The 20,817-nt window shown below is 39.9% G+C and overlaps 1 protein-coding gene across 6 annotated transcripts in view; it reads right to left on the bottom strand.

Moving 5' to 3' along the window:
• The window catches only part of LOC127468747 (retinol-binding protein 1), a 41,267-nt gene extending 20,703 nt beyond the window's left edge, over positions 1 to 20,564 (bottom strand). The window contains exons 1-4 of one of the 6 annotated variants that reach the window (XM_051782249.1): positions 20,398 to 20,564; positions 13,980 to 14,065; positions 12,463 to 12,599; positions 3,546 to 3,729 (exon numbers count right to left, since the gene is read on the bottom strand). In XM_051782249.1, the coding sequence (XP_051638209.1) occupies positions 3,546 to 3,729; positions 12,463 to 12,571 (293 nt within the window). In that variant the 5' untranslated portion in view covers positions 12,572 to 12,599; positions 13,980 to 14,065; positions 20,398 to 20,564. Of the gene's footprint in view, positions 1 to 3,545; positions 3,730 to 12,462; positions 12,600 to 13,979; positions 14,066 to 20,299; positions 20,374 to 20,397 lie in introns of those variants that run through there. The other 5 variants (XM_051782245.1, XM_051782246.1, XM_051782247.1 and 2 more) reach the window with 5 other exon arrangements.
• Between the last annotated feature and the right edge of the window lie 253 nt (positions 20,565 to 20,817).

The following is a 20,817-nucleotide window of genomic DNA, read 5'->3' as shown; positions in this document are numbered from 1 at the left end:
CAGATGCATGATGGCAGTCAAGGATCCCTTTGTCAGTTTTTCCAGGTTTCTATAACTTTATTCTTTTGTTGCTCCTGATCACTGGTGCCCCCTGCAATACTGGTATTGCTGCCTCATGTAGGGGCCTTTTCTTTGATCATGAGGGCAAGTGCCAGTGTCAGATCCAAGCACCTAAACTCCCTTCCTTCCAAATCAGCATGGCCTTAACTATTTAGAACAGTTCCAGACTTGCCCCATCCTGAGCCATGCTCAGGTGCTGCTCATATTGGCACAAACCAAAATTGCTTCAGGAAACAAGCTCATGGTTAGACAGGACAGGCAGACCCAGAGTCACATCAGTGTCCAGTCTCTGTCTAGCACATACAGAGCTGACATGACCATCAGCTCTTGTCACTGTACCAAAGCAAAGATTATGAGCTGCAAGGTCCAGTCTGAATCCAGTGCGTGTACAAAGCCACAGATGACCCTCGCAATGTCTGGTGTCAGGAGCGAGTTTATAGTTGAGGGATTTAAAAGCACGCTCTTCAAATCCTGGAAATACTTTAGCCACAGGAATAAGTTGCACATGTGTCAAGGACCTGCACCCAGACAGGCTGCAAAGCAACCCCCAGTAATTTTTAGTGCTCAGCCACTGGCTAAAGAAACTGCACAGACAAGAGGTGAGGGACATATGGTAGCAGAGAGGAGGTACCAGTAGCTTGGTCTGTGCCTTCCTACACTTCTAATTTTAATCCTGTCTTGCTGTAAACAAGATGCTATGTATAGTCAAGCACACTAACAGTGTATTGTGGTCTGACATTCTTTGGCCATGATTCAAAAATAAGAATGCTTGGGAAAGAGCTCCCTGCAGGAATAACGTTACAGGACTGCCGAGCCTGAACTGCACAGGGGCTGTTCAGCAGGAGTTTCAAGGGCTGGAGCAGGAGGGTTATGTTGCTGTAAAGATACACCAAAAAGTACAACCAACCTGCCAGTTTATTAAGCATTTTCTGAACTGTGTATGAAGCTTTGAGTCACTATAGAACTCAATCACAAGCACACCTCAACAAAAGTTAGGTAATGCAGATCTTTGCCAATTCTTAATTACTTACGAGTGTATCTGCACAACAATCAAATCTACAATACAAGAGGAGTGAATGGAGCTCTTTGGTTACTGACAGTACTGTTTCCTTGGCTAGGAAGGATATTCTCAAGCAGCAGATAAGTGGAAATTAGCTCTATTATGTTCCCTCCTGCTCTCAAAAAAAAAAAGGCTTGGGATAGTCTCCAAAATTTCCATTCTCATTTAACAGCACCACCATAAGTGGGATATGAGCTTTGCTGCTTAAAATTCTTTTATGTCACAACTACTTGTGAGCCTCTGCAAAATCCACAGATTTTCATGAAATGTGACATTTTTATCGCACTCAGTTAAAACAAGCACTGTAAGAAAAGGCCATTCATGTATCTCAGGACAAAATGTTCCTCTGCAGTTAAGTGTACAACTCAAAATACTGATAAGAAGAGACATTTAGGTAAAATAATGATTTTTACCTTTGACTTGCAACAGAAATATCTCTTTCTATTAGTACTGCAGTTTCCTACCTGAGGGAGCTTATAGAGAAGGCAGCAATTGCTCCTTGGTTCTTTGAGCTGGGAAGATCTATAGCCTAACCTTGAAAACACGTGAAGAACAACAACTCCACAATAAACAATTGCCTGTTTATACTTAGTAAGATTCTAGCTCTAAACCCAGCTCTTTTTCATCTTTTTTTTACCCATGACACTTCAAATACAATATAAAGCACAAACACCCACATGTGCCATTTCATCAGAATGCTGCTTCCCCATTCAAGGGACAGGGTTCAGCATTACATTAGGGCACTGGTTCAGCTCATTAATACAGGTCAGAATTAGGAAAAAAAAACACATTTAAGCTCATTTCTCTCCTTAACAAGCAGCCACTTGAACATTTTGTGAATTTAATCATAAAGCTAGAGGTTCATTTTCTAGGCAGACAAGAAGTCTGGCTGTTCGTACCACATTGATAACTACTTTGCCTGAGCAGAAAATTATACATGTAAGTTTTATTTATTGTACCTCTTATCCTAAAGGACTCTCAAGTGGATTTACAACTTCCAAACCCAATCTTGCAAGCAGCACTCGCTTGGAGCTGTGCAAGATCAAAGCCTTTGTAAGTAGGATCACCTGATCTGAGATTTGGGACTGTGTCCTCTGGAGGAAAATAGTTTTACAGAACTGAAGTTTGGGACAAACATCCCAAACCCAGCCAATACTGTAGAAGAGCCCTTTTGGTGATTTCTCACACTGGGATATACAGTTGTGATTGGAGAACAGAACAGAGTTTTCTGCAGGGACAGGGGGGCATTGTCAAGCCTCCCTCCCATCCCAATCCTATTCTGCTCCCTGGAGGGGAGGGACAAATGGAGCAACTGGATGTCTGTGTTCCCTCAGTGAAGCAAATAAAAGCCAAACTAAAAGGCTCCTTGAATTGTTTTGTAAATATGCAGTGAATTCTTATGTATGCTTTTGTAAAGTAACAGGTCTGGCTTTCAACTGCTTTCACAGGAGCCAAAGGATCTTTCAGGGCAGTTGATGGAAGGCACAATTTAGAGCCTTAAGCTACATGAACACCTCTTTCCACTTAAATAGTAACCTAAAAAATGGGGATAGAAATAAAGAATCAGTGACAGCTCTTAGAGCACATTTGCTGTAGACAAAGTCTTTCAGTTTAACTCTATCTGTTGACTTCTGTAGCACCTGTGTTTCCAAAAGATGGTTTAGCACAAGAACTTCGTGTTTTCATACCTTGCCTCATAATGCACTTATTACCATAAGGGAAAAGGCATGTTTCCAGGTCCTTGCATCAAGTTAACAGGCTTGGGACAAATTGTTTAATTTTTCCTTCCAGCACAAAGCCCCAGCAAACTCAAAGAGATCTTGAAGAAAACATCAGCAGTGATGAGCTTGGGTTTAACTTACCATTAGAGTTAATAAGGAAACTTTTCAAGGAAGTGTGAATAGATAAACCTGGAGGCACAACAATGGTAGCAAAGCTAATCTGGAATAGGGATGCTCCTGAAGAATTGAATTGTTTACAAACCCTCTCACTTTCTGATTATGATCTCTATTACCTGCTTAGAGACTTAAAACCAAGAAAAACAACATGAGAGCCAAGAACTTTTCCAGTAGAACTCTTTCAGTGGCCAGAATTTTGCAGAGGCTTTCCACATGCATTTAACTACTTAAAGGGCATTAGTGCAGTGCTGTGGTTATTACAGAGGTTTGGGGAAAGCTTATCTGCTTTGCACTAGCAAAGAAAAGCCTCCTGGTGGGGAATCCTGACTTCTGAAGGAATGAAAGGGATGTGAATTTTCATTGCTCACAGGTACAATACTTAATTCCACAGCAAGTGAACACAACCAGACACGCTCTGCTTTGCCTGGCTGTTTTACAGGAGCGAGGTCTGTGCACTGACCTGGAAGAGCAGCAGATTTTTGGCAGTCAGCAATTTCATAAAGACAGAAAAAAGATAATGTAATTACCTTAATACTTTGACTGTCTCTGTCCATGTCTCCTGCTCACTCTCCCATGGATCAACTCGAATCCAGTCAGATGTCTTCAGTGCTAGTTTAGCCATTGCTATCCTGTGCCTTGCTGAAACCAAGCCTTTCTTTCCATAGTTGTCATTCACAGGAGACATTATGCCCTCAATCACCCGATACCTTCCTTTTGTAAAAAAGAAAAGAAAAAAGAAAATTATGTCCTCTTCACAGAACCTTGAAAATTTAGGGTGGATAACACCTTGGGAGCTCATCTAGTCCAACTTCTTCAAAGGTTAACTTTCATGGTTAACTACAAAATTATAAGACACTATGAACAACTTGTTTTGGGTGTTGTTTTTAATACATTAACAGCAATTAAAATGCAGCTTCTTTGTTCCTCTGTGAACTGCTCACAATTACTGTCAATATGTTTATCCTGTTATATGATCCATAAAGGAAAGCTGGATGAACAGACAATTTTAAAGCAAGTACAGATATTCATAATTTATGTTGCAAAGTACCAAAATCATTAGATATGATTAAGTTTCATAGTCCAGTAATTCCAGCTTTGATATAGCCAGAGCAATGGATGCCTTAACTAATACTACTTTGTTCTTAAGCATCTGATGCTTGTTTACCAAAATCATTGTGCCTTCTTGTGTTAAAGCAAGAATTATGGCACATTATTACAGCTGTGATTAATGTGATTCAGACACATCAGAAGATTCAAGACCAAAGATGGGGCTAATGGGGTCTAAAATGAAACTTATAAACACCAGCTTAGCAGCCACTAAAGCCCCTTTCTGTCAGGCTGATCATGTTAATTAAATTTGAAAATAGGCCCATATTTTTCTACTCCTGTGACATCATGGAATCATTAACACATCAGGCTCTTTTTGCTAGATTTTGCAATTCTGTCCTCAAATCAGAAAACAAAAATGTAGCTCTCGTTTTGATAAGCCATCAGTCACTACTCTAAGCTGCAACCCTCAAGAAATGGAGAGGAGAGAAAGGGTGTTTCAACTGAACAAAAAGGAAACAAAACTATTTCTGATGTAGCACATGCATTTTAATAGCTATGCTAAACATGATACTGAAGGGGAAAAATCATCTTCTTTTCTAATTCAATTGTTTTAACAAAGAAACTTAAATGTAGCATTATTTATAATGAAAACAATATCCCTAGACTCATAATTTCTGATACTGGCACATGACAATTTAATATTCTAAAATACAATCTAGTAACTTCACATTTATTTTGATGTAATAGGGTAAAATTTTCAAAAGTACTTCACTGGACTTAAGATGGACTTAAAAAAATAGTATGAAAATTCAATGAGATTTGCAACCTCTTAAAATGTCAGTTCAAACCATCCTCTGTTTTAAAACATTCTCATTGCAGACAAAATGAGCAAGATAAAACTTTCCAGAAACATGCAAAGATGTGCATATAATTCAGTCCATCTCTTGGTCTGAAATTGGAAATAATTTCACTTGATTTATGAACAACAATTATTCTCTGGTAGTCTGATCTTATACAGAGCTATAACAAATTGTTATTTAAAGGGAAAGAAAGTACAGTTTGAAGTCACTTCTCATTTAAAGGGAAAGAAGCTACAGTTTGAAGTCATTAGTATGTTAACCTTATTAAAAGGTTAACAATAATTTTATTTTCCACATTTCAGTTTTTTCTTTTCAGTTCCTACAGACATAAATTGTTCCCTTATATTTCAAATGAATATATTAAGTGTAAAAATTAAATTTCTGTGAGATCATGCTAACCAAGAACAAGTCTGTAATGATTTCAGTCTTCAGTCTGGCCTAGAACTGCATAAATGGGCTAAGAGCTTCTGATGCCATATCAGCTTGTTCCAAAGCAGAAATGAAAACAACTAGAAGGAAAAAATGAAGGTACTTCAGTTCTGCCAGTCAAACACAGGAAGTGTTTGAGATGATTCACAGCTGAGTAACCCACACTATGCAAACACGATGCCCAGGAGAGCCTTCCACCTAAAATTACAAGCTCTAGCTGTCAAAACATAGGAAAACATTTTATTATTGGCTGGTAATAACTTGTGTCCTCTTCAGTAATTTGAAAGTTCACCTATTCAAATATGGCCCTCAATTCTGGCAGGCATGCAAAGAGAAAATCATTAAATTCTGTCCCCTTGGGCTTTTCTTAATGTCCACTGCAATTCTCTTCTCTGTCCCATAAATTATTATAGGTAGCTTTAAACCTTTCTTGGTCCAGAATTATCTTCAAATTCTATTTCTCTGGAATAGAATTTTTCACCCTGAAGTGTGTTATTATTGTTTGTCCTAAGTATGTGTAAAAATCCTTCAGGCCCTTAAGTGGATTTGTTTTTCAAAACATACCTATCAAGTAGCAAAAAATTTCCTCTTGCTACAAACTTATATTCTCTAAGAACTGTTTAGGAAAACTTGTTAGTGCCTAGAAAACTAAATATAACAAAAGTAATGAAACAAAAGCTGTCTCTCAAACATGTTAAAATAGACTATTAAGTAGGTATTTAGTTTTACATAATAAAAGTCACTGTCAATTGTCACAAGCACTAGCACAAATTGTAATGCTGAATTAATTTATTAATACTGAAGCAAATTTATCAAATGGCAATTTCATATAAAATTGTATGTGTACTTTGGTTGGGCTTCTAAAGATTTATTTCTTATTGCAGTAAGTCTTGAATTCACTGTGAGAAACTATACAAAAGGTAAATCATAAAAGTAAATAACCACTATAGGAAACCAAATAAATGAGATACCTCCATACATTTAACTCTGACCCATGACTCATTTTTCTCCCAGTGTCACAGGAAAACCCCCAACAGACTGGGAAGCTCTGCAGCTTTCTGGTGTGATCCTACCTAGAGAAGAGGAATGACCCCACTGCTGTTCCTCCTTCCTTCCCATCCTGAGCAGGCAGCAATGGCACTTGGGGCCTCAGTGCTGCTGGACTTCATTCCTTTTCCAAGGTGCTACTAAGTAAGTATTATGAAATAGTTCTGGTTTAGCATAAGCAAAATTTCTAGAAACTTTCCTCCCTGCTGAGCAGTGCCCACAAAACATAAGTCTCTTCTGCATTTCCATGATAATTGAGTAAAAGGCAGAGTTAGACTTGCTGGAAGCTTCTCTGACATCAATGAAACATGACACCAACTCAAATACAAAATTTTGCCTCCCTGCAGATATGGGCATTAGTTTAAAGACCATGTCATATATCTCTCATCCACTGGGAAAAAATCAAAGGCCAGCTAAGAAAAACCCAACACCCCCTCCAAAACCATACCCAGAGTAAACCACCACAAAATTCCAAGCCACCAAATCAAAAGCCCTAAACACACACACAAAAATCCAAATCAATACCACACCAAAAGAACTTCCACCAACCTAAACACCAAAAAAAACCCAAACCCACTGAAAACCAAAGACCAAAAAATCTCCCCTCAAACCCCACGCACTTTACTCAAGATGACAGCACTCAACTCATCACCTACCTACAGTTTCTGTCCTGTGCATCCAGTCTGCAAGCATAAGTGAAAGAAAATTCCCTGGACTCCTGTTTCTTTCTAGAGACTCTCCCTAATTTTCTTTCAAGCACAGGACAAGATAACTTCTACACAGTGCACTCATGAATGATTGTAGGACACAGGATTGCAAATTTTTTGGCGTTGGGTTTTGGAAGGTTTCTCCAGGAATAAGTATTTTCTTTGCTTCATTAAGCCTGTTCTAAGGGCATAAACCTGCCTACACATCTCAGATTTAACCAAATGCATCTGATGAATGGTTTAAATTTTACTGCATAGTACATACACAACATCAAACACATAAATAACAAGTATCACTCTGCTGAGGAGTCAGTTCTCCTTTGTGAGGGAAGTGGCAGTATTTCAAAATGTAAAATGATGTAAAATGTGCTGCCAGTCGTGAACAGTGTTGGAAAATAAGTTACAATATAATGTTCTAACCGTCTAAATTGAAACAAGAGCTTACCTTAACGTAAGTTTTCATTTCTTCGTTGAAATGACTGGCACACTTGCTTTTACGAATACAGATAATTACTGGACTATTTAATTTCTTTTATCAGCCTTCTGTGTGTGACTACACACAGATTAAAATCACATGACAAAATTCTGTATTGAAGCAATAGCAGTGGTTTCCCTTGAACCCACAAGAAAGCCACAATTATCCTCCCAGAACTCTCAGTCTGCTAAGGTAAGGAAAACAAATTTGTCATTGTTCCATTTAAACTAAAATGTTAATTTTATTTACAAGGTATAATTAACTGGGGAGGAGGGAGGGATATCTAACATCTTTGTTCAGATTAAATATCAAAAGGATATCATCCTAAGCTTACCTTCCCATGACATGTATACCATGCCAAGCATGAAAAAGGAAAAGACAATAAGCAAGACTTTTTTTACTTCTTGTTCAGTCTCCTTCTGTGAAAGGAATTCAACAGAAGGAAAATCAAAGGGGAAACAATTCAGAAACCATTGCATTGAAAGTGAACATCCATCAGAGCAGTAATGGACAGTCTTTGAGGAGAGTTCTCCATGGGATGGATGGCTTTGCCTTGATCACTTCAGAGCACAGGAAAGCTGAAGGGACAGAATGAGATGAGGGGTGCAAACACTGCAGGGAGAGGTGCCCTGTGAGCACCAGACAAACACAACTCATACCCACCTGGCTGAGTGAGCTGCAGGGCCTGGAGGTGCACATTTACCTCCACAGTCAGACAGGCACTAAAACACACTGTGGCTCCAGGAACTCCTCCAGCAGCTGAGTAACTGAGCGTGCACAGTGACCAGCCCTCAAAGAAATGCTCAGCCATCTCCACACAGCACATCCACAATAAACCTTTCATAGCAAGATCTTAAACACAACTTCACTTCTACAGTGTTCACTGGATCTGGACAAAAAGGAGTATCTATGAAATTGAGTATTTCCTCTAGAAAGGATGGATAAACCCACCATTTCGAGAGTAACAATGTGAGTAACAAAATATTGTAGCTCTACTCATAAGACACTTTATTCTGAAACGCTCTCATCCATGTAACATGACTGGGAAGCAATGGCTCTCTGCAGCAATGTTACAGTACAGGAGGCTGTGATTCCAAAGGCAAATACAGAGGTAACACAAATACCACTGCAAGCTGGGGATGCTCACCCTTTATTCTGCTGGGCTTTACAGTAAGACAACAAAACTTGTGGAACAGAAACACACCTACACTTCTTCCACTTAGGAAAGCATAATTCAGAAAAAGGTTAGAAACTAAACTGTATGCACTGCTAACAGTATTCAGCAAATGGAGTTGGATGTAATGGAAGTGTTTTCATCAGGGATGTGGTATGCCCTGAGATGTCTTAAATTCATGCTTTTGATTTGCACCTCTGCAAAGTGCATTCCATAATTCTTTTGCAATGCTAAGCCACACGTGCATCCCTCTTCATGCACCTTTCAAGGGTAAAGCCTAACCCAATGAACCAGGTACTGCTCTAGCCAGGCAAGCACTGCTGTAAATCTTGTAATGAAAAGAAAATAATCAACTATTTGTTTCCTTTGCATTTTTTAAGCTAAGGCAGTTTTAACTAATGTCTGTCAATATTTATTGTAAATGTAGTGAGTAACTACAGCTGACTGGATCGTGTTCCAGCTCTGTATCTCAGACTGCTGCACACACTCAAAACAGCAGCACCCAACTGGAGTTCTTTTGTTTTCAAATTCCAGTTATCAGACTTGTTGCAGCAAAAACCACACTGAAGCCTGCATTTATGCTGACTTGCTGGTGTTACAATCTAGTCCTATCCCTTTCTTGAAAATATCATTCCACTTCAGTCAAATGCAGCCCTAAAGCAACATAAACTTCCAAATTTTCAAGGCTGTGAGTGACTAATTATTCCTTGGACTTCTCAGCTCTGCTGTCCAGCACTGCATCTGACACAACCCATTGATGGTGGCACATTTTTCCCACCTTTTCACAAGCTAGGAACTCATTATTCTACAACTACCCCTTGTATGTCTTGTCACATAGAAACAGCTTAGTCTTTCATCCCCTTCTCCTCTGCCCTCTATCCCTTTTGGTCTTATCTGGAAACATGGTGATCTAATATCTCAGTATTCCACTGGCAATACTTGGGAAACAAGATTATAAATATCTTACATAGATTAATTCTAGTAATATATCTTTCTGGACTTTATGGTCAAATGAGAAACACATTCAGAGAGAAATAAAAGTATCAGGTATTAACAGACTGGAAAGGTACTTGCCGCAGTCACTAAAGTTTCAAGAAACAATTTTAAAACAAGGGATTGAATCTCAGAAAATTTTAGCTGTGTGTGAGGATGTGTAAGGCATCAAATTTGCATGAGTAGACTCAAAATCCAGATAAAGAGAATCATTAGAGTCATCCAGACACATGTTAAATTTAAAAAGCAGCATGACAAGATTTGTTGGCTGAGAAAGGATGAATTACTTCAGATGTGGCAATGAAACTGCTTAAAATACCAGAAACTCAATAAAATTTCCTACTTGAAATAGGGATGTATGAAAAATAAGATTAGGCAGCATTTGAAACTGAAGTGATGTACAAAAAGCTGGCAGAGAGAATTACTGGAGCTGTCAGTCAGGATGCACATCAGGGATAGTCATGTCATTCCTAACAGCAAAACCTGACTCTGAAGTCACAGAATCATTAAGGTTGGAAAAGCCCTCTAAGATCACTGAGCCCAACCATTAACACAGCCCTAGCGAGTTCAGCACTACAACATGCCCCCAGTGCCAGATCCACACAGCTGTGGAACACCCCCAGGGCTGGTGACTGCAGTGAGCTCCAGCCAAGCCCCTTCACAACTCATCATCCCCGTCCCATCTGGAATGAAGAACTCCTGCAAGAGAACCGAATGAAGCCGTTCTCACAGCCTGGTAACAGCCCCTTGTGCTGGGTGATTCCTCACTCCTGCTTCTCACCTTCCCAGGCACTCAGTGTGTGCCAGCTTCCAAGTGCACTGCTCCCCCTGAGGAGGGAATCCCTGGGAATACAGCATCCTCCTCCCTCAGTTCAATCAAACCCTAGCCATGGATCACCACTGTTCTCCCCACTACCAGCTCCCAGTCTGCAGCTGGGGCTTCTCAGCAAATGAGCTCCAATTTCTCCCCTCCTTCCCTGGGTAACCACAGAACTGGAAACATGATTAAAATCGTGAGAGAATGACCAATTAACTTCCTGTCAAACAGGCATCCCAAACCAGTCATTTTTATAGCACTTTGCCAACCCCCTCTGCTTGAGAAACTATCTTCACAGTGGAAAGAAGATCATACAGGAGATTTGTATATCCATACATGAAAACACATATACCTGCACTTACAGATACTTCAAATAAAGCCACCTCGACTTGTGATGGGTGACAGGATTCTTGCTTTGCACTGCAGGCAACCCAGACACAAATGAAGGGTTTCTTTAACACATAAAGCCCTAATACCAGTGAGTCTTCACACATTAAACTAAGAAGTCAAAAGGCAAGTCACACCCTATCCAGAACTAAGCACTGACATTAAGAGGTGCAACGTAATGCACAATTTCCATTTCAGCTTTTCACAACTTCACTTTTAGTATGATTTTTACCAGACTTCTTTAAGTAACCTGCTCTGAGTAAGGGCTGGAGTCTCATTACACACATCCTGGAGCAGACTAAACCATGAATTGTGATTCAGACAGAGCTATAATTCATTTCCCAGTTCAATCCTTCTTCCAAGGTAATGAAATGTTACTTAAACAGAATTACCAATTGGTCTCACATTACCCTTCTACTCCTTGCACACCTGGGCAGCAGAATCAGTTACAAAATTACAGTGAAAAAAGTCAATTAAAATCTCTTTTTAACCCTTTATTTCCAGTCTTGCAGGAGCAACAAAATAATATTAAAGTTATAGCACAACAGAGACTTGTAGAGGTTGCTCTCTGAGCCAGCTCTGTAATTCTTCCTCATGAGGGTCAAGGCATTCTGACAGTATACAGAGAGTAGGTGGTTGCTGCATTTCCTGCACAGGGATATCAGAGGGTTATCAGATTCTCTCCCTGCCTCAGTTTGACAGCCACATTCCTTTTACTGTTATTTGCCCTTCAGGTTCCTACTCAACCACCTCCCTAGGAACTTCTGTCAGATTCCAGTAAACTACAATTCCCTCACTACTGCTTCCAGAAACATAAATGCAAATTTTAGCTACCAAATGAAAAAAAACAAACAAACTAAAAAAAACCCTCAGCAACTAAGGAGCTGATCAAGCTTAGAATTCAATGCCTCTCAGTGGCTCTTCTGAAGTTCCTGATGTTATCCACTTTCTCCTTTGTTGCCAAAACATTCTATCCTGCTGATATCTCACTTTTTTTTTTTTTTTTTAGTTTATGAACAAATTATTTTTCTAGGATGGAAAAAGGGCCTCTTAGTGAAGATGGATAATGAATAATTAACGTTTCACCTTTTCTCCAGTTTCACCTGGCTGTCAGGACTGCTGACAGGTACCACTTCTTACTAAAACATAGTGTATCATAAAAGCGTGAAATTTGAACATAAATGATTCTTCTCAGTTTCAGAATTATTAAGCATACTCCTTCACAAGGCTCAGTTCCACGAATATGATCCTAAAACTGCTGATAAAACTTTCACTTTATTTGCCTGAACACTCATTATACTCTTTTAAACACTGAGCCAAAGGAAGAGGTAATGCTACTCTTCCTGTATTAAATATGCCATGAAAGCCTCATATTAAATGATCAATAAAGAGAATTAAAATTAAGCCAGACATAAAAGGAGAGCTTATCCAAGCAAGTACCGAAGATGTTCCTTCCTTTCCCCAGCCAAGCCCTGTGCGTGTGCCCCTGAGCCCCCCCTACTGACCTGTTTGGTGCAGGTGATCTCTAGCCAGCTCAAACAACCGCATGTGCATGTTTGTGATGGGGTTGAAGGAGCCACAGGCTAGAAGAATGACAGGGATCCTGCTCTCCATCCTGACAGCAAAACATTAAAACTCCACCCTAAAGGAAAAAAAAATTAAAATAAAAGACGCTTGACAAAGAGAAGCCCCTGTCTATTCTTCCTAATCTAAAAGGAGCACCATTCTCAGAGTTGTGTATTCATGGAGCACCAGAGAAGTAGCAGGAGATCAGTCCTGTGTGTTAAAATGCCAGGCACCTCAGTAAAAATGGAGCAGAAATCAGTTTAAATTAGTCACTGTGCTTGGAGCTACTTATTTGCATAGCTCTTTTTACAACTGATCCAGAATATACCTGGCATGGTAAAAACATGTATGTCCCACACACGTCTGTGAATTCAATTTATTTTCCTAGATTTGAAATCTCTACAATGCTCACACCTATATATCAGACACACAGTATTCTCCTCACTTTCCTTGGCCTCCAGGCCTCTCCACCAAATGTTAACTGTCTTCCTGCAGAAGACACTTGCATCCCAAACTTCAGCAGTCAGTCTTGGGTTAACAGACCAAATCCATCTGGATTCTGTGCTCTGTTCAGCCAAATCTTACTCTCCAACTGCAGTACAAGCATGTACTGCAGCTCAGAGCCTACCTCTTACAGTTCCCAGGCCTTATATTCCCTTTTTTTTTTTAACTTCTCTGACTTAGAAAAATTTAATAATAACAGTTACAACAATGTGAAGTTGATGTTTTGTAGCTGCCAACTCTATCAGTTAATTTACAGAGGAGTTACAGTTCTGAAGCTTGGGACTGTACCTCTGAACAGCATTCAGTGCACCCTGAAACAAATTTTAACATTTCTACTTGTGACACATTAGCAGTTTGCAAAATTTTATAGAGAAAATTCTTTGAAGCATAAGTGCTATCTGTAACTTGAACATTTAGTACTAAATATATATATATAAAGATTCTTTCATAATGTTTTTATCTTACTTCCCTCATTTCTCATATCTCACATCATACTCAGGGAGAAAAGACTTGCTGGCTGCAGAGCCATTGGAAGTTAGCAACAATTTGATGGTTTACAATTGTAGCAGCTGCAGGAAGCACATTTCACAGCACCCTCTTCTCTCTCTCTCCTCTGCTTTACTGTCCCTGTGTGGACACCAAACAAACTCACACATGAAAACTGTGTGCAAAATCTGCAGGTTGTTTATTCAGAAAAACCAACACCAAAGTTTTAGTTTCCATATCAGCAGTTCTGTAAATGTATCTTGATTGTCTTTTTGCCTCGAAGCAGTGAGCAAAACATTAGTATGTGAATGGGAGCTCTCACATGTGCTGGTCCATGGCTCTGTGAACTCTCTTCTGTTCTGATGAAGGGTGGTTTATATTCCCATTGCTGAGCTTTAATTTGCCATCTTAGCTGAATGATTGCTTTTGTTTTTCTTTTACTTCTATAGACTACTCTATTTCTCACCTGAAACAAAGGTGTTGGATGGTTTGATTGCAGCTCTTACTCATTTATACCCTGGAGGCTCCAGGGAAAGACTTCAACCTGTAATTCTTAATGATAATCAGACAACACCAATAGTGGAAACTCAAAAATCAAGCCAACAACAATAAAAAGACTAAAAACAAACAAACAAATGAAAAAACCAAACCAAGAATGTACTAATATTAAACATGTAATGAAGTTGTGTTGCATAAAATGTTTTATACACATATACACCCCCATTTATAAAATCTAGTTATATATTAAAAAAAAAATCAAAAGAGCAGTGTTTTTATTCCTACTATCCCCAATACAGTGTATCCTAAACCTATTCAACAGGTCTAGTACAACAGTTAAAATTTCAAACAAAACTTTCTGATTCAGCCACTATCTTGGCTGGTACTAATTAATTAAAGGTTTAAAATCAATAGAACACCACTCAAAATAAGAGGAAAAAAAAAAAGAAAGTTAAGTGATTTTTCAGCTAAGCTCTCTTGAGAAATCAAACACAGGAGAAAACTTTAACCACAGAGCCTGTGTGCCCTGCTCTGGGCACTTGTACCAACAGCCCTGGCCAAGCAGGTGTCTCCCTACAAATGCCAGTCACCTCCCACCCGAGGGTCTGCAGCTGGAAAGCTTTCAGCAACATGGAACATCATGTGGCAATACACAAAAGGGCAGTTACCACCAATTTAATCCATATAGAAAAGGGTTTATGATGGATAAATCACTATTAGCTTCATTAGAAAATTCCTGCAAGTTCTCTTCCTGTTGCCTCTATTCCTACAATATGTCAATAATAGATGATGTAACAGATGACCACAGCTAAGTTCTGCTGAAAGACAGGAATTAGAGCCATATCTGATTAATTATCAGCAGCACAATGAAGTGCTGAGCAGTGCAGGCTGATTCATGAGCTGTTAAATTAGTAAACTGGAGAACAAGACACTGATCCGTGCACGCTCTGAGGCACTCACCCTTGAGGGAAAATTTCTGCAAGGAACAGAAATAAAAAACCAAACCCTAGCACAGGATTAAAGTGTTATCTCCTCCTGTGAGGATGAATCTAGATTAATTTAGATGAAATTTAGATTTGAACAAGTTCAAAGCTGCCCATTTCCATTCTCTTACTGGGCCACATCATTAACTCATATATATTCATGCAGATGCACTGAGTCCAGCTGAGTTACACCAAATGACATTACAAGAATATTATGGCTGCTAGACATATTTTCAAAGTCAGAAAATAAAAAGCGCATTTTAGTAGCTGACCCAAACCATAGCAAACCACAGTACACAAATGTCCCTTAAAAATATGACTGGATATCAGATTTTCTCACACTGTAAATAATGAGAGCCACACCTGTAAGAGAAGTTACTCCAGTCAGTGAGTTCCCAGCATGTGCTGTCACTGAAATCAATCCTCTGCAACAGTGACAAATATTTACCAGTGTATCCCCACCTTCCACTTTAATAATGGACATAAGTACCTGGGTGAGAGAAAAAATTAAAAATGTACAATCTAAGGTGACATTTTATTTACTCATTAAAAAGCTTGTCACCCCAGCAAAGAAGAATAGTTTGTTTCAGTTTTCACTGGAGCAGCAGCTTGTACAACCTTATAAAAATAATCCCTGCTTTTTCACATGTATCTTTGAAATTGCCTCAAAGCACAAAATTAATAAATAATATTAATAATGCATAGGGATCTTTTGCTTAATTTGAGGGGGTACTCACTATTTTTATTTCATCTCTGTCCAGGCAGCAATTTTCCCAACAAACCAAAAAGTTTTCCATGGAGAAGTTACCTCACAGAAAAGTGTGATATGTCTGTGGCCCAAACTCCAAGTGCCCTGGTGGCAACCAGAGAAAGCAGCCTGAGTAGAAGTGTCTCTTCCTCTCCTGAAATTAGAATCCTTCAAATCACAGCAGGATACTTCACTCTTGCAATTCATTTATTTCAGGCTGTATCTGTGGGGAAGTTCCCTCTCACAGAAGAGCCAACAAAATCTCTTCATCTGTTACATCTCTGAAATCAACCTAAACATCACTTATAGTTGCTTTTACTTTTATTTATTTTTTTTTCTCCATACAACTAGTTCTCTGTTTTCAATTTCCATTCCCAACTGTTTCTGCTCCATTGCTACAAAGAACCTACAGTTGAAAGGAACTAAACAAAAAAAATCACCATAAAAAGTACACATGGATAAAGCATGAAAAATATAAATAATAAAGTGAGCACAGGATTCAAGCAATCTGAAATATGTGCAAATATTGAACCTCTAGTTAATAATGCTCATGGTATTATTGCCTTCAGTGATTTTCAAGTGCAAAAAAAATGAGCAGAAATATTCTTTAGCACAACTTCAAAAGGATGGTGTTCACAATACACATAAAACAGTGCCTGTGAGCTCAAGCCAACAAGGTAATTTTTTAAGCCTGTGGAGTTGTTGCAAGTTTAGAACTTGTAACTGGAATTACACAGTGGGGCACAAGAGGGTCTGGTCCCAGAGTCCAGCCAATAAGAAATCCACAGTGATGGTCCCATGATAGTATCCTATAGGATATATCCCTCTTCATATTCTTAATATTAAGAATATTATATTTTATTAATATTCCTAATCATCCTGCCAAATAATCATGCTTACAGGCTGCCTCTTGCTTGAACAGCAATAAGGGATGGAACAACTCAGCAACATGGAATTCAGAAACCACCATTCATGCATGTCAACAGTAAACTCCCATGTTTTTACACGCCTATATGGGCATTTACTAAATATTTTGAGGTCATTAGATTATCTGTTATCCTTAAACAGTAAACATGTAAAGAAAAAACAAAATATAACAGTCTTAATATTCTTTCTCTGCATCTCTGGGAAAATAACGAAATAATCCCCGTTTTGTAAACTGCCATTGAACATTTGACAATATTTAGGCACAGAGATCTGTAGAAGTTCCATCTGGTTACAAAGCCAATGATACCTCCCCAACCCAGACTATGCAGAAAATAAGTAAAAAAAGACTTATCTTGTCCAACTTCCCACAGCCAGTTTGCTGGGAAATGCAGGATCTCAGCGTGCATTACACAACAGCAGTCCCTGCACATTTGGCAGCATTTCCACAGGGTCACAGGGACACAACCAACTCCTGGCATCTTCTTGTATTTACTGCAGGATGAGCTTTATAATTACTTACCCCGTAATCCCCTGTGATCACTCAACATCTAACCCTCAGCTCCTTCCCTACTCCTTGTGCCCATATCACACGAATAAATAAGTTTTTTATTACTCTAAGTAAAGCCAATAGTCATCCTTCTGTTTGCATGTATGAGTCAATCACCCACAAAGAGCAATATATTGATCTACAGAAAAGAGAGGATACATGCAGAACTAAACCCCAGGGTGGTTATTTTTAAGCAAACAAACAGCTGATTTAGTGAAAACACCAACTTGTCTGTCAAAAACAGTCTCTTGCTAAAACTTCAAGTTCCTTTCAAGAAGCCCCTCAGAGTGATTTTTTTTTGTCTATCATCATCATCATAATTTTCTTATAACTAGCAAGATACACTTAGCATAACCTGAGGCAAATCTCAGAAATACAGCTTGCACACAAATGGAAGATATTGAAGCGGTAATGAAAGCATCTTCAATCACTAAAATTTGCTTTTATAAACTGGCTTTAAAAGGTAGCAAACTAGTGAAACATCTAAAAGCACTACTGTAGAACAGATGCAAAATAATCATATATAGCAACCAGAGGGAAATGCAGGACTTCCAGAAAAAACAGCAAGACCAAAGTTAAAACATTAACATCCCACTAGTTACTTTTGGGTTTCAAAAAAGGGATTACTATTTGCCATCATGCTGTGTTAGGAGCAACTAATCCCTGACAGAGTTTATGGAGTCAAGGAAAGAACATCTCACTGGCTCTTCAGTCATATGGAGCAGGTCTTTTGGCAAAGGAAAGAATTAAAAAACTAAGCTAAAATCATGACTAAGAAAGCTATCTTTCTGTGCTTTGAAGTTTACTGGACCACCTGCAAGCAAGAAGGAATTCTGCAACATGTAGAACTGCTCAGTTTGTTAAGTGCATGATAGGTCTCCTTTTCCTCTGAAACTTCATCTGTTGGTTACTGCTGGAGGCAACAAACCCAGCTCAACAATTGAGGTTGATAATGAATATACAAGGCTGCTGCTGGAAACAATGTGCCCTCCTGCACACCCTGGGTAGCATCCAGGTGCCCCTAAGCATAGCCTACTTGCCAGTGAGGAACTTGCAGCTACATTTTTAAGCCATCAAAATGCAAAGCATCATGTGCACTTCTTGCACTAATATAAGAATTTTCCTAATAAGACTGAGGATTTTGCATAGCAGTGAAGCAGTTTAAGTAAATAGCTCCTAGGCTCAAGAGTTCACATCGCTTCTTATCTTTTTATTTTAATTAAATGATTGCTTTAGAACTTTACTTGTCTTGTACAACCAAAGAACTTGGAAATTACATTGCCCTGCCTATTGTCCAAAACATGCTCTCTCTTTAAGAACATCTCACCCATGTGGGGATTTCTATCTATCCAAAGAAAAAGACATGAGATTCTGAAACAACTACATTGAAATGTTTATAAATTGTTCTGATAATTAAAGTATACACTAATAACCATATCGTCATACTATCTCCAAAACTTTGCACCTCCTCTTTTTTTGGTGGCAGACAAGAAAGCCAACAAAATGCTGGGCATCATGAGGAAAGGTACCAAGACCATCACATGGGATATTGTCTTAGTGCTACAAGAAACCTGGGTGGGACCAAGCCTTGACTGCTACGAGCAGTTCTGGTCTCAGCTCAGGATGGGCAGTTCAAATAGCCAAGTGAATGGAGCCACTGCTGTTCAGGAGAGGCAAAAAATGTCAGAGACTGTTTGGTTTGGAGAGGAGGAGCTTGGGGGAGGCTACAGCTGAGTTTTACAGAACGATGAAAGCACTGGTTAAATTGAAAGCACAACTTCTTCCTGCAAAACCAGATCTAGACAGCAGTCAGTAAAAGCAATACCAAACTTTACAACAGGCAAAAAAAGCACCCTAGGAGGATACATCCATGTGTGGTGTCCCTAAGGAACACAAGGTGAAGCAAGTGGCCAGGTTAGTTTCCCTAAACTGCATCTCCTCTCTCCATTGCCTGTGACAGATCACTGGGCTGGACAGCACCTCTTATGTCTTTGAAACTCTCCATTATACTTTGTGAGCCCAAAAGGCTCATTTCTTAGTTTCTTCTAGTTATTGTTAAAAAAAATGCACAATGCTTGGTGAGGGGACATCCACACTTTTTTTTTTTTTTTTGAGTGGCAGTTGCACTAAAACAACAACACGAGGGGGAAAAATACAGTTGTGAAGTTGGCTGGTGAGATGCAGCCAGTCCTTCTTCAGGGCACCTGCTAAGGCCAGGGCAGGCAGCTGTGGGTTAACAGCTTCACCCAGCCTATTTAGTCTGCTCCAGATGCAGCAATAGCTACTGAAACATTTTATGAATTAAGTCCTTAGAAATCATCACTGCAATGAAATCCAATTTGTCTAATTAAATTATTGTAAAAGGCAGAACCTTAAATAGCTCAAATTCCCCTCTGACAGGACTGTCACCTATTGCATCCTCAGTGCCTCCCAAAGACATCTCTGGACTTCCCGAAGTCCGGATCATCCGAACACTAATTAGCTTATCATAGCTACACCAAAGCCTAAAATTTGCATTTCTGAAGCAAAAGCCATGAAGGTAATTTACTGCCAGAACCACACAATGGAACCAGACTTCAGCAGCAACTGTGGTGCTGCAGAGCTTAAAGAAGACAATCAGGGACTGCTTATAGAACGGAACCACAGCTGTTGCACAAGGGGGGAAACAACCTCTTAAAGTGGAGTAGAGGAGAAAGATGAATTACATAGAATTAAAAAAAATAGGGGGAAAGTAACCGTATATGTTTTTGTCCTATTTAACTCTAGCACTTGGGGGGGGGGGGGAGAGAAAAAAAAAGCAGCTTTAATTTTCTGTTTTAAATACAAATATATATGCACACAGAGATACTCACACACACGTTCCCGGATATATGATATGGTGTCATTGCCGGGGAGAGCACAGCACGGGACAGCGCGGCCTGCCCGGCCCGGCCCCGCCGCGCTGCGCTCCGACCCGCCCGCGCTCTCCCCGCCCTCCGCCCCGCTCGGAGCCGACCCCGGTCACCGATCCCCGGTCACCGATCCCCGGCTCCTGCCGCCGCCGTCGCCTCCTCCCCTCCCTCCCTCCCTCCGTCCCTCCTTACCGCGGCTCTGGGGCCGCTCTCCCCCGCCTTCCCCCGGCAGCTCCGGCCGGGCCTCCCCCGGCGGCGGCAGGGAGCGGGGACTTCCCTGCCGCACTCACCTGGAGGTGACGTCCCGAACCTTGGGCTTCCTGCTGTTATAACTGGTTTTTAAGGACGGGCCCTGCGGCTCCAGGGTCGCGCTTTCGGCGTGGTGAGGACGAAAAGGGTTCCTGAGTTCGCATGGCTTTCTCAGAGGCTTGGGCTTGGAGCAGTGGAGCTCAGGTTTCTCGGTGTATTGAATGACCTCCTTTTTCAGCAGCTGTGCGATATTCGGAAAAATACAGAAATGTCACAAAATGTGCGTTTAGTAGATTTTTGCATAAAAGTGAAGTCCGGAGAATTTAAAAATAGTTTATTCTTTAATTTTAGGCATGTAAAATCCAGTGTCTTGTGATGTCCAAATGTCACCAGTCAAGTTTAGAATCTACCCCAAACCTCCTGTTTTTCATGGTGTTGAAGGGAAACACAACTATTCTTCT

This window comes from Manacus candei, unplaced genomic scaffold, assembly GCF_025592945.1.
Source record: "Manacus candei isolate 608988 ecotype Guabito, Panama unplaced genomic scaffold, ASM2559294v1 h1tg000015l, whole genome shotgun sequence".
In the NCBI taxonomy this organism is placed as follows: domain Eukaryota; kingdom Metazoa; phylum Chordata; class Aves; order Passeriformes; family Pipridae; genus Manacus; species Manacus candei.
The sequence above is the reverse complement of the archived record's forward strand: the minus strand, read 5'-3'. Positions and strand labels throughout refer to the sequence as shown.